General features: G+C 34.0%; 2 protein-coding genes across 4 annotated transcripts; one reads left to right on the top strand and one right to left on the bottom strand.

Moving 5' to 3' along the window:
• The first annotated feature begins 204 nt into the window (after window positions 1-204).
• Window positions 205-9,035, top strand: LOC144427121 (prostaglandin E synthase 2-like). The gene is made up of 6 exons (XM_078115808.1): window positions 205-2,433; window positions 3,431-3,643; window positions 4,663-4,874; window positions 5,338-5,541; window positions 8,155-8,269; window positions 8,719-9,035. Exons 1-6 carry the CDS (start codon window positions 2,122-2,124, stop codon window positions 8,899-8,901), a joined length of 1,239 nt encoding a protein of 412 aa, XP_077971934.1. The 5' UTR covers window positions 205-2,121; the 3' UTR covers window positions 8,902-9,035.
• On the bottom strand, window positions 8,577-14,325 carry LOC144427120 (ribose-5-phosphate isomerase-like). Of its 3 annotated transcripts, none has more exons than XM_078115805.1 (8): window positions 13,500-13,639; window positions 12,020-12,370; window positions 10,850-10,976; window positions 10,164-10,405; window positions 9,678-9,746; window positions 9,463-9,604; window positions 9,037-9,136; window positions 8,577-8,953 (listed from the first exon to the last, which is right to left on the bottom strand). In XM_078115805.1, the coding sequence occupies exons 1-8, from the start codon at window positions 13,502-13,504 to the stop codon at window positions 8,859-8,861; spliced, it is 1,131 nt and encodes a 376-aa protein (XP_077971931.1). In that variant the 5' UTR covers window positions 13,505-13,639; the 3' UTR covers window positions 8,577-8,858. The 3 variants fall into 3 exon arrangements, with proteins under 3 accessions (XP_077971931.1, XP_077971933.1, XP_077971930.1); XM_078115807.1 differs by having other exon boundaries at window positions 12,020-12,367; window positions 13,500-13,519; XM_078115804.1 differs by lacking the exons at window positions 8,577-8,953; window positions 9,037-9,136; window positions 9,463-9,604; ... (2 more) ...; window positions 10,850-10,976; window positions 12,020-12,370 and adding an exon at window positions 12,372-13,413 and having other exon boundaries at window positions 13,500-14,325.
• Between the last annotated feature and the right edge of the window lie 9 nt (window positions 14,326-14,334).

The raw sequence follows: 14,334 nt of genomic DNA, 5'->3' as shown, positions 1-14,334 counted from the left end.
ACTTCCGAAAGGAACTAGTGAACACTCCATGTGCGAAATTTATAGAAGATCAAATGCTTTTACACTGGCAGTATTATACACGAAAACGAATTCGTCTTCAACAAGCTGTCATGGAAGCAAATTTAAAACGTAAAAATGAAGACGCTGTGAAAGATGTAAAGACTGAACCAATGACTGGCTCAGAAAATATTGGATTTTGATTTCAAAGTTGACTACATACATAGATATGTGTGTGTCTTCTGGTGCAGCATGCAAACAGTGGCACTTGACAGCATTTTTGGGAAAGAATAATGCTTCGTACTAGATCTCAATCCATAATCTAACTGTGAATTGTTATGAGGCGTGTTCAGAAAATTATTTTTGAGATGAAGAATAATAAAAATGCGAACTGACGCATCTAGATCAACCTAGGGTTGTACTCTTGTTGCCAATACACTGAAATACAAATAAAATTATCACTAGCAATTCATTATGTCTGTTAAATCAAGGAACTTGAATTGATAAACTTAAATGATATAAGAGTATGATTGAGTTATTTGTGCCAGTCAAGTTTTATACCAAAGAAAATTAGACAATATAGTCCTAATTTTATGTTTTCATGCCCTTTCTCTAAACCAGCGGATTCCAAACTTTTTGTTGGCGTGGCGCTAAATTATCAGGGAAAAAATGTCACGACGCCCTTACACGGGAAAAATAGTGCGGCTTTTAAATAAAACTTTATTTTGTGACCATAAATGTAATCATATATCCCTAAGATGACTCTTCTTCCTCATTTCTGCCTGATTTTCTTTTGAAATGCTAAAAAAGAGAGTAAACGACATAGAAAAGTAAAATGAATTTTTGATTCATATAACATTCATAATAAATACAATGTGTAAAATATCCAATCCTATTTTATTTATGTTTAATACAGTTATGTTAATTTTCGCCGCACACTTAGCAACCCTTTGGAAACCGCTTAATTTTGTTATTTTTGTGAGCTAGCGGGCATGTTATTGCACTGTTTTACTTTGAAATTGTATGTTCTTTATTGAAATATTTTACTGAAATAACCGGCATTTGACTCATGAAAGTTCGATATTTACTAGAAATAAGTAGATGTTTCAATTATTTAATGTTATGGTAACATGCTGATGGAAATTGATAAAACAGGGATATGTGGGCCATCTGTTATATCTATGGTAGTCACCTCATAATAACATTACCGCAAATGTCAAACATTTGTTAATAAAGTAGAGTGGAGATGTTTCGAATAATGTCTATAATAAATTATTCAGTACCTGTTGTCAGGACATGAATGTTTCCTCTCCTGAGTCATCAATTCTTAAATGAAGGTGGCAAATGTTTATCATACATCCTACCTTTTGATGTTATATCTAAGTCTAACAGAATATTAACAGAGTGTTTGGAGTATTTAGGTTGAAGATTTGATATAGAAAAATGGTTCGAAGTTGCCATTTTTCAAAAACATTTTACACTTTACACTTACACAGCCTTGTAGAGGTTCAAAATGGGGTTCAAAGTCAAGATTTTTATCCTACGGCATCAACATAGGCACTTTAACCGGTCTAACCACCAAACCATCGATGATTTTGCTTGTAAAATGTCTCTGAATTCTGAGATGTTGTAACATGTATTGTAATTTAAAAATTTTCGTTCCATGATTGTGGATTAATATTGTCTTCAATAATAGACAGGACATGAATACTTTATAACACAATTTTGTTATAATCAATGAAATAACATTGTTTCCTTAATGTTTGTCGGCAACACTCAAGTAGAATATATCTACTGCATATCTTGAGAATTTAGAATATTTGTCAGAAATTAAGGACAATTGAAAATTCATATTTCTCATTTTTCATTTTGCGTATTCTCTCGATATCGGGTGACCCAAAAAAACGGAATCCATAGACCTGGGTTCTGTTTTTTGGGTCAGCCCATACCTTAATATCAGCATTATGGTCATTTGAAAGTCTGACTAAAAATGTATTGTGTTCACCTAAGTTTTAAGGTGGAAGTCAACATTTTCGTAACCCATGAGTTGCATACAATTCAAGTGTTTACAGCTGAATCTGACATCGAATAATTGATTTATATTACTTTTCTAGCAATAAAATTATGTCACTGTGCCGAATATATGTACGAGGTAAACTTAGACGTTTACTTCCAAGAACTTCTCAACATATTTTATCCTGTGAAGGAGGTAATAAACTCGTTCTTTTGAAGCCAATAGCAAGCACTGTTAATTATGGAGACTTTATAAGATGTCACAGTAATTCTTCACTTTATATAAAAGAAAAGAAATTTTCAAACCATGAAAGCTGGCAAAGGTGGAAAGTGTATCTTTTGGCTGCTATTGGTATTGGAGGAGCAAGTGCCTTATTCGAAAGTTGGAATGAAGAATTGCATTGTGCAGAAACATCACCTGAGGTACAGGGATGGGTTGGCTAGTGGGATTGTTTTATATATTATATGAAATGGCATACCAGTCTCTTTTTTCTGCCAAATTGAATTCCGGAGCCAATATGGAATTATTAAAAAAAATTGTTTAATTAAGATGTCAATAACAGGCAATTTTTGTTTCAAAATTTTATTTTTGAAAAACAATTTCATGCATTGAGCTCCAAATAATTACAGAAAGAATAAATAGTAGTACTAGTACAAACAATTAACGGTAGTTACATATAATGGAATCCAATGTTGATAACCCAGTGTTCGTCACATACTAGTCTTAGTAGTTAATTAGGATGATATAGGAAGCCATATCTGGCCAGAGAGCGGTACAGCGATACTTCGTGCCTTATATTTAAAATTTTTGTACATGATTTTTGAAAAAAAAGGATAAAAAAATTTGTTAAACATGAATTCATATCAGTGCTTCTAAAACACTGAAATAAAATTCATATAAAGAAAGTACACACCAAAATATGTCAATGCAGTGGCAGTTGCTATAAGCATTAAACATAAACTTCTTCAGGTACCCGTCAATGCTTGAATACATTGATTCAATAATGTTTTGGTTCAGTTCAGCGTTGTTACACGTCATATCAGTTTGAATATAATTATAGTTGAATATTGTTGGTTCATTCGAAGTCAGGTACTTCCTTTTTATTCTGTATGACTAGTTTCATAGCAGGAAACAAACGACTTCAGCAGAATTATGAAGCATCAATATTCACTTACAAACTGTTTACCAAATACACTGCAACCATTAACAATAACATAAGTAGGAATATGTGAATTGCACTAACGCCTGAGGACTAAATCATATTTTAAGACATACTCAATAGACGTCATTGTGTGTTCAACATTTATGCAGATCTACTGCCAAACTAATTTCATGTTGTGCCTTTTTGCCTATATCTTTGATTATTCAAATTTTTGAAAATGTACTATTCATCAATTTTAACATTTGACTGTGTTTTAGAATCAAGACCAAAAAGTTTGGAAAGATGTCAAAGTAACACTTTATCAATATCAGACTTGTCCATTCTGTACCAAAGTACGAACATTTCTTATATACAAGCAAATTCCGTTTGAAATTGTTGAAGTTCATCCCATTTTCAAGAAAGAAATAAAGTTTTCAGAAAAGTATAAGAAAGTTCCTATTGTAACCATCGACACCAAAGATGGCAAGGAAGTATGTTTGTCATTTATTCTCTTTTGTATTCAACAGGAAACATTAGAAGGACATACTTAATCATTGCATAGAAAAAAAATCAGCTTCCCAGTTTCGTTAGTGGATATCAAGGCTATTGTTAGTCATAATTACCAATTGAATGGATTCGCAAAAAAGTGGTATTTTGTTCATATAAGAAAGACAGGGAGATAATCATCTAATTTGCATTTCGGAATAGATGGCAATGGTATATCATTGTACAGCATTGTGATCATTGAAAACTAATTTTCTAATTGATTTCATATTATTAAAAGCTTACTCCACCCTCCAGCACTTGTTTTACCTATGAATGACACCTCTTGAGAATCTTCCAGAAGCACTATCCAATATATACAGGGGTGCAAGCCAGAAATTTTCACAATCATAAATTCCTGTGCTACAGCTTCTCGAACAGTCGCCGTTATTAAGCCACCTACTGAAAGAGCCAACTTTTCCAGTTGCTAATATATGTAATATTCTGGCTTATGTTATCATGAATATATATATAACTTCAAGCAAATGATTATATACATATATGGGCTGTATACATTGCAAACAGCAGGAATATTCAACTACTTTTATTGAAGATTCGTTCACTAAACTGTATTTTAGTATGCCCAACTTTAAGGGTTGAAGAGTTAACAGCAAAGTAATTTGTAGAAAACTGTAACCACCTGCATATTGTGGTTTCCTAGCAAATGATTACCTATACTCTGTGATCAAGACTGTGCTATTCATATTCCTATCATTATGGCACAAAATCTCAATTATCTTTGTATAGAGTTGTATATGATTAAAAGATCAAACTTCTTCAACATTATAAAATTTTTTTTTAGAAATGAAGCCTCCATGAATACATACCCAAACATAATAGAGTTTATGCTGCCATGTGAATTCTTAAAGGGGTCTGAATTGGACTGCGGTCCACCTGTTGAGTAGCCCCGGTTTACAGTATTCCCATGAATTGTGAAACCTTCAAATCTAAATTTTCATTTAACCAGGAATTGCAGGATTCTTCACTTATTATCAGCATATTGAGTACCTATATGAAGGATGGGGGTAAGAAGAAATTATCTGGTATATTAAAAGAATATCCTTCCTCTGAAATCATAACAGAAGAAGGAAAGAAGCAAGAAGTTGTTTTAAATAAATATTGGGTTCTGGAAGAAGAACCAGATAAACCTACACATGTTTCAGAGGATGATATGAGAAGGTAGCATGATTTGTAATCGAGTTTGTCTAATTCAGAATCCCTTGAATCATACTCAAACTCTCTAGAATAGAAATTTTGAATTCACCAGATTCTTAATTTCATTTAGATAGTGCTAGATAAACTCGAGCGCTAAATTAAATGATCAAGGTCCTACATTCTCTACAGTCCGGCCCATATCACTTCATTACCTTTTTATTGGAAAATTGACAAATTATCTTGCTCGGCAACACTTGGCGATCAGTTACACAGCCAGTCTATCCAAAATGTGGCGACTTTTATAACAATCGCATGTTAAATTTCCAGCTATTGATTTATTGTTGCGGCAACCGTGGCGACCATAATGTCATAATAATTGCATTCAACGCATTATTACAATAATGGAATTTGTTTATTTGTATTATTGTGACCCTGAACGCTGCTTCTGATTGGAATGTTAAAGAGTCTTTTGTAATTTCATACATAGAACGGAAGTGATGTGGAGAGAATGGACTGATGATCATCTCGTTCACCTTATTTCACCGAATGTTTATCGAACTTACAGAGAAGCATATCAAGCATTTGCACACCATGTGAAGCAAGGAAAGTTTAATGGTACCTGGGAAGGCGTTGTCGCTAAAGTTTTTGGATCAACCGCTATGTGGTTGATAAGTAAAAAGTTGAAGAAAAAGTATGTAATGGCATAAATTAGGATTACGTTTTGCTACTTAAGAGACTGTTTGATATTAAATAATAATCATGTACTACAGCATAGGTTCTCAAAGTGCTCCGTACGGAGCCCCAGGGCTCCGCGAACTATCCGATTACTTTTCAAAATACAGACTTGGCTAATTTTGTAACTGTTCAAAGAAGCAATAACAGCTTGAATAAAATTTGACAACAATATAGCCTCGAAATATGGCAAAGAGGCGGGATTAAAAAATGACGTTATTTATGAGCTGGAGCGCAGCCAGGATTCTTAAAAGGGTTCAAAATTGAAATCGGAAATTTCCGGGTAACATCATTAGCAATTAAAAAAAAACGGATAACGAGATTTCTGTTGCCTAAAATATTCAATTCATGACCGATGCGAGCATTTAAAGTGTCTTGTCGTTATAATTTAATTCTGCTCATCAATACTCACGTTTGATTCGAGATAACTATTAGGATTGCTAAAAAGAAAGAATACTATTCTAAAATAACATAAAATATGTGATAAACTGTTAACTATAAATATTTGGAGTCGTATTTTTGCGATTTGTCAAACTTGATTTGTTCTTTCGCACTCGAGATTATTTTTAATCAAGATAAGGTCGACGTTTAAAAAAATCATAAGATCTGGGCAAAATATGAATGATTGAAATTTATTTTATTGCGTGCGGCTCCGTTGGTAGTTTCAGAATGAAAAAAAGGTACACCATGCGCACAATTTACTGTGTTTCGATTTGCAGTTACTACAATGAATAACCAAAAAAAAACTAACAAAACATCAAATTTTCTGATTTACAATGCCTATAAAAGCGTTTTTAATCTGACGTGAGTCTGCTAAAACCAAACTTATAGTGTGATCTTCCATTTTAAGTTTTAATATTTTAGAATGCCGTTTTTTAATCAAGAAATTTGAACTGCGGATTTACCTCTTTAATAATTAATATTTTTAGCATTTCTTCGTAGATGACTATAATATGGTAACATGTTTTTCACATTGAACTCATAATTCCCCACAAGAACAAAAAAGCAATTATCCTTGTCATTGTAGAACAATACATGTATATGCGGAAGGAAATTTTTGATTTAGGGAGAATAAACACCGACGTAAAGATGTTTAAAAACACGTCATGCTGACGAAAACAATCGCCGATTGTAACAAAATGCAATCACGCACATCATTAGTGGCCTTTCAAGTCTTCGAAAATGTCAAAAGGGAAAAGATTCGACCCCTAATTTATTAATATGTTTGTTTGTCAAGTGTCAAATTTACAGCTTTAGTATATTTAATTTATTTTTGAAATTGACATTTATTTATGGCTTGTATTAACCCTATTAAAAAAGGTTTAGCATTTAAGTTAGGTAAAAACTTACTCAGGAATATTAATCGGAAAGTAACAATTTTAACATATATTTTGGGGCTCCGTGAATGATAGTCAACTTTTTAAGGGCTCCGCAACATCAAAAGTTTGAGAACCCCTGATGTACAGTCTCCGGTAGTATGGTGTCGCATACTATGGGTCAGTGGTCTTCAAACTTTTCAAGAAGCGACCCCATTTCAAAAAATTATGACGTATGATGAGCATTGGCGCCCTCAAAGTATATTTTCTGAAATGAAAAAAAATAAAACCAATAAAAACTGATCACACATTTAACCGATTGCTTTTCTTCGCAGAGCTTTTGAGATTGTGGCATAATGTAGCTTAAGCTTCTTATCGATAGAACTTTTTGACAAACAGCGCATTTCGGTTCAACCATGCTTTAAAAAAAAATTTATCACATGACCTATTCATTTATGTTTATCAGCCCTTTGTGAAACTTAACAAACAATAAAGCAATAGTCATAGTCCATTACAGTGAAAACGCAACACTTTTTACTTTAAAACTTATATTATTGTCGTTACACAATAGCCTTATTACAGAGATATCACTCTAATTCAGAATATCGCTAGTCGGCCTAGTGAAGTGTAGACTGTACACTCATTCTTTTTCACCCCAACCCATTTGTGATCAACATGGCATAATTACTTTCTCGTAATTGCTCCTTGTCTGCATGCATATTATTCATGTGAAATGTATAACGTTAAAACAGTGTTATACTGACGTTTTACTTATAATAAACTGTAATATTTTTGTCTACTGGCAATTTGGTAATATCCAAGACATCACACACCCAATAAAATAATAACAGAACAAAACATCGATGGACACTCTGCGACCCCATAAATATTTAAGGCGGCCCCACCTGGGGTCCCGACCCACACTTCGGTGACCACTGCTATGGGTGTATCGTATGAAACAGTATTAATGAAAATGACTCAAAAAAGCATTGGCTCACAACTATCTGTAACATACCTTTTTAGGTTTGAGCGACCACGTGTTACTTTGCTGTTTGCAATCCAGATCTTGATATAAAAAAATTTTGGACATTAATACAAGTACCATTGGAACCTAGTTCATACAACTAACTCTAAATGTCATGTAGTTTTAAGAAGTGCACACTTCATCTCAAATCATATATATTGCAACTTTGCAAGTTACGGTTTAATCCACTTTTGAAGTACAAGTAGATCAAGTAAAAATAATATCGTTTCAGATATAATATGAGAGATGATGTTCGAGTGGATCTCTATCTTGCTTGTAATGAATGGTGTGATGCAATGGGAAAGAAGAAATTCATGGGTGGAGATGAACCTAATCTTGCTGATCTGGTAAGTGTTTAAAGTGGCCAGAGTCTTTTTAATTGCTTCTGGCTGGTCTGAACCAGATGAGTAGGGCTTCTCTTCCCACTGTTCATGGAATAAGCGTTTCTGTCTAGCCCTTGCTGTGTCCCTAATTAAAATTTATATTAGTACCAACAAAATTGAGAGGCGACAGAGGTTAGTGTTGTGCGTCTGAGAAGCAATATCCCCGTAACATACATAGTTGTGGTGGTCCCAGTCTTTTTTCCAGGAAGCGAACTTTCGAGTCCTGTCTATGCCATTGCCTGCTGCTATATGCAATATTTAAACAGACATCTTAATAACAAACAGATTTGCTTTATTCACAACAATATTGCAATGCACGATGTGAAGTAATAAAATTCTTCCATTCAAATACAGCTGTAGCAGCAAAAAGGTATAATATAAAAGTGCTCAGTTTCTCTATTTTGCTTTTACAGTCTGTATATGCAGTTTTGTCTGTAATGGAAGGCCTTGTATCGTTCGAAGATATGGCAAAGTACACGAGGATCAAACCCTGGTATTACAGGATGAAAAAAGTTTTAGAAAAGCAGCAACAGCTTGCCTCCTCGACGGACAATCAAATTTTGGCATGTATGACTTCCACTGTACCATCTGGATGACCGACGTAAACACACTTTGCCATGTCGACAAAAAGTCCAGTTTCTACCACTCCTGTTCATGAAATAAATGTTTGGTTTAGGTGACAAATCTTTTGAGTTTATTTATTGGAATAAATATGATGGCTACGAACTAACCTGGGATAAGTTTAATTTCTTTATGCACTTCGGTCCAGTCATGCAGCTTCTTGAATTTCCAATCCAATATAAAGTTTCCATTATCAGTCACAACAGGACCCTGAGAAGCAAGAAGGAAATTGTTTAGAATTGCTTGGAAAGATTAGGACGGCCAACTGCCATTTGCACAAAGGGCTTCTTTCTTTATTGGCAGATCTGATTATTAGGTCAGCTGCACAAGTTGTAATACTTACTGTAATACTTTAAATGCGTCTAGCTTAGGGTGAAAATTGTGCGAGGCTATCAGGAGAAGCAGTCATGTGTTTTTAAAACTTCAGAACTTTCGTGGCTCGTGTGCAATTGCTTTGCATCAACTAGCATTTCATACTTGACCAAGAATATCAATCAATGCCAGATAATTATGAAATCTGAACATTTAGGACATACCGCTTTACTTTTTGCCATCCTTAAAATAACTTCTCCTCCAAACATGTAGGTAATGGACTTTGTGACGGGCACTCTTGCCATTGGAATCACCTCAATCGGGATGCCCCTCTTCCAGTTATCACCAAGTTTGTCCGATTTCTTACTGTTGAAAAAAGAATTTTATTAGACATGGCAATTTTTGCTTTATTCTCTTTTACCGCTTGAAGTGAACATACCTGTTGTCCGCGACAATTACAAATTCCTTCCCTGAATATGCAACAATCTTTTCTTGAGTAAGACAACCCCTGTAAAAAAGGATGGTCTGTAAACAACAGAACAGCATATTTCAACCTCATTTTATGCGAACAATATGGTTGTGCATGGTGTATGCACAGACACACTTTCTGCTTTGCATATCCTACCCACTGGTTTATTGTATAACAAAACAAATCCAAAAATAGTTCTTAGGGCATTGCATTAGTGGTTTCTTACAAATAGTTTACCATTGACTTTCAATTCCACTTGAGAGCTAACAAATTGCAACCTTGCTTGGGTAAATTCCTGGAAAGTCGTGCGTACTTTCATGTGTAGAAAAGCATTTTCTAGTAAGGAGGTATGCCTAAGTTGATCAACAAATCCAAGTGTCTTAATTATTCTGTGGTTATTTTTATTACCACTAGATTTTGCCTGTCAAGATTTTAAAGTAAAAATCTAGTACTTACCCTCCACCTTTTATTAGAGTCAAATCATTGTCAAATTCATCTGCACCATCAATAACAACATCCAAAATCGGATTTGTATCAAGATCAGCAAGAACAAGGTTATTTTCTATGATGAGTTGACGAGCTTGAAATGATGTTGGTACACAAGTAACAAGCAAATCTTCTTCTTTCACTCTTTCGGCAATTCTTTGAACTGCATAAACTATTGTTGATCCACTTCCAATCCCAATGCATTGAGTGTTCTAAACCATAACAAGTATCTATGTAATGCCACAATAAGAAAGGTTACGTAACGCAGATTAGTACAACTGCAAACATTTGTTTGAGATTAAAACCATGTGTAAAAAAGGCAAGGCCGGCGGCGCGAGGGAGAACAGAAATCGGCTGTGCGTACAATATATGGATACTATCATTTTTCTGTGATTTGTGTGCCAAAATGCAGTATTGCATTATGCAAGAAAATAACGGATAGTCATATATTGAAAAGGTAGCTTAAGCCATGATTTTTCTGAGTTTTGCAGCTTATTCCCAAACATTGTACCAGAGAAGTAGCAACTAATTGTGGGAAAATCTTTCTGGTTGTATTTTCAATTTATTCCCTGGTATGATAGTCACAGCTTACAAAATTTAAATTTTTTTTTTCAAATTCAAAAAAAAATATTTGCGATATTTTGATCTGTACAAACCTGCACATGAATATCAACAGCACGGACCGCAGCCCATTTTTTTGCTTCTGAAACACCATTTGTTGTTGCCAAAGATTCCATTTTCCAGGATATCGGTGGTTTCAATTTTGGCTTGAGCAACACTGAGCTGATGCGTAAAAACTTGTTCATTAATAGTTAATTAGATCAATTTATTAGTATGTATTTATTCTGAATCAAAAAGTGAACTGCTTTTGTCATGCTTTTGTTAAACCTGATTTAACTTGTTTATACTTTTTCGATAAAGATAAATGTATAATGGGGTGCTCCTGAAGTATGTGCACCAAAATGTCGCATAACCTGAACCCTAACCTGGTACACAACCTGAGTTTAGGTTGTGTGCCATCTTGGTGCGCATGCTTCAGGAGGTCCTATAATGGTATGAAATATCTTATCAATATGATATATAAGCAATAGGGATTTAGATAAAAAAGAACATGCATCACATTGTGTTGTCCTTCAAATCAAAATGCAGAAAGATAAGAAATATAGACCTACATGCAAAATCTCCGAGGCATTAAGATATTTGTTCTTAGTCATATTTAAATGTTCCTTTTTTAAAAATTTTTGCTCATAATTCAAATTGAAGGGTGACATCATTCAATTTGTAATCATGAAATTCGAGCATCTTTGACAGTGAATTAAAATAGTCTATGCTTCCTTATATATTCACACATTCTTTGTTTATGAGAGTGTGCTTTTTGTTATGTTTTCTGCATTTTATTTGAAAAGCTGAATACTGAAGAGCAAGCGTGAGAGAAAATCAAGTATAAAACATGTTGGATATAGATAGGGCGAGACTTAGGTAGGCGAACAAAAGAACATCACAAATCTTTAAAACAAATATAGCACGAAATCAGTGATTTACATTTAAAGAATGATTAAGAAATACAAGCATAGGAATGACAAAAATAAATAAATATGTGTTAAATATACATGACATCAATTAGGCGTTATGCGATGCTATAAATCTCAGCAATGAATCTAGATAGAAACTGATATCTTTCTAATCCATAATCAATACACACATCTTTCTACGCGATTAACACTATATTAATAATCTGTTTTATTGATTGTATAGTTCAATGGTATGGCACACCACAATAACTTTAGTATTTCCTAAATGCGAGATTTAAAATCATGCAAATGTACCTTGTTATGCTTTCCAAACTGTCGTTCTCTAAGCTTAGTACTTCGACATCTTTCAATCCTTGTACGGAAATGAGACTTTTGCGTTCCAGAATCATTTTTCTACGTAAATCTACATCCATATGTGAATATTTTTCATGTTTTGACATGTAATGCCTTTTCAAATTGTAGTCTTTTAAAACCGATAATTCTTTCATACAAATGAGACATATAATCTTGCCTCCAGATGGAATAAACATGTATTTCTCAGTCCATTTTTCTTGAAAACGGCGTGGCTTTTTCCGTCTGACTACCAAGCTATTGTCCATTGTTTTCAGTGGACTCAGCACAATGTAATAAAACATATATATTCTACTGAAAATTAAAGGATTGTATAAAATATTATTGGATTTTCTAATGCAATCTAACATATAGCATTATATATGAAAATTATTGTTAATAGCAAGTAAAAAATACAATATTATCAATTATCATATATACCGGTATATAATCATGAACGATAATTTCTTCATTTTCAATATAGGCATGAATAACCCTATACATTTCTTTAAATTATAAGGATTGTACGTAAAATTCTTAAAACTTTATATAACTGTGAACAATAATTTTTTTTATTTCCGAATACTGCAATAACTTTATCATCGTCAAGATTCAAACATGATTACGTTCCAGCTAGTTGTTGATAGTGCTTATCATGGATCATTTATTATTGATTCCAATTCTCACATATTTAAAAACAAACTATAATTAAGATTTGATTAGCTTTTAGCATATATACCCAAAACCAAAAGGTTTCAGATAGAGGCAATGGGGCAGTACACTCAATCGTTGTTTTTCACTTGCCATTCATTATTTTCATTTAAACGATAAACTTCACTTTTAAATGAACACAGATTTTTTTTTCTATGATCTAATATAAAATCATATAGATTTTTTATATTTTCGGGAATACAATCAACACCTGCTGTATGAGACAAGTAATCAGCATATTTAAACACTCTTCCAGACATTACATGGGCATGTCTACCAGGCCACCCTAGTTGTATTCGCTTATTAAAATCATTTTCCTCATCTAAAAGCATGCTCTGTTTAGGAGGAAGAATAAATTTTTTTGCAACTAACGCAGCTGCGTATGCCACTTGTAAATCTAGTATTTTGAAAACAGGAATTTTAACAGGTATTCCAATAAATAACATGCTGTTATAGTTGATATTTACTATATGTTTATACAACGGAGTTACATGATTATTTTTATAAAGAATTCCACAATTTTCATCCAAAAATGGGAAGTTGAATAAATATCCTGTGCAATAAATTACTACAGATACTTTTTTCGTTTCTCCACCAATGAATGTAATGCTTTCGCCATCATCATTGAATCTTTCAATATTTGGCATCTAAGGAATTCAATAAAAGACTGGTTTTAGAACTGTGGAACATAGTACAGTTCTATAAAATTATTGAAGCATATAAAAATAATCACCTCATAGATATTTGGACGTAGTTTGCTGGTTAGTGGTGATATTTTGTGGCTGAGATACACATGTCTTGCTACCTTTGCCACATCAAGCGCAATATCCACTCCAGATGGTCCAGAACCTAGCAAAAGAACATCCTTTCCTCCAAACTCTTGGGGACGTCGGTATGAACCGCTGTGCAGTATTTCCCCACAAAAAAATTCCTCACCGGGAATAAGTGGTAGGTTAGGTTCCGTGTTATGCCCATTACAAATTAAAACGTAATCGAATTCTTTCGGTATTCGTCGTTGACTTTCTAATTCCAATAATTCAACTTTCCACCTAACGCTGTTCCCATCGCCTGGAGCTATGGGGGTCACGAGCTCTACCTTGTGTCCGAACTTGATATAATTAGTCAGATTGAATTTATCGCAGTAGCTTTTCAGATACTCTAACACTAACTTGTGGCTCAAAAATGTTGGAGTGTCTTTGGGGAATTTGTGATCTGAAAGTTCCATGATTTGTTTTGGTTGATTGGTAACCAAGCTTTCATAAATGGAGCAATGAGATGAAGGCGCGGGATCATACTCCCAAATTCCCCCAATACTTTTAGTCATTTCGTAAACAACCGGCGTCAGTGATTGATTTAAGAGATGCTTGGCCGCACAAAGCCCAGAAACCCCCGCTCCTATGACAGCAACGCGCCTCATTCCCCGGCCACCTCGCAACGCAAATGCAGTTCACGCGACAGCGATGTCGGTTTACGGAAAAAATGAAAAAGGCTACTCTTGCATCCATCGCTCGCGCTCTTGCTGTTACATTTGTTGTTGACTCGGAGCGTGGTTTAAATTGTAAACGAAG

Source organism: Styela clava, chromosome 9 (assembly GCF_964204865.1).
Source record: "Styela clava chromosome 9, kaStyClav1.hap1.2, whole genome shotgun sequence".
NCBI classification, from domain to species: domain Eukaryota; kingdom Metazoa; phylum Chordata; class Ascidiacea; order Stolidobranchia; family Styelidae; genus Styela; species Styela clava.
This window is presented reverse-complemented; position numbering and strand designations above follow the sequence as displayed.

What these genes read in the sequence shown, in the direction of transcription:
- LOC144427121 (XM_078115808.1), top strand. Translation starts at nt 2,122, where the DNA reads ATGTCACTGTGCCGAATATATGTACGAGGTAAACTTAGACGTTTACTT. An exon ending in ACACCAAAGATGGCAAGGAA is followed by an intron (nt 3,644 to 4,662) that starts GTATGTTTGTCA and finishes TCATTTAACCAG; the next exon opens with GAATTGCAGGATTCTTCACT. An exon ending in AGTAAAAAGTTGAAGAAAAA is followed by an intron (nt 5,542 to 8,154) that starts GTATGTAATGGC and finishes ATATCGTTTCAG; the next exon opens with ATATAATATGAGAGATGATG.
- LOC144427120 (XM_078115804.1), bottom strand. Translation starts at nt 14,183, where the DNA reads ATGAGGCGCGTTGCTGTCATAGGAGCGGGGGTTTCTGGGCTTTGTGCG. An exon ending in TACGTCCAAATATCTATGAG is followed by an intron (nt 13,414 to 13,499) that starts GTGATTATTTTT and finishes TGAATTCCTTAG; the next exon opens with ATGCCAAATATTGAAAGATT.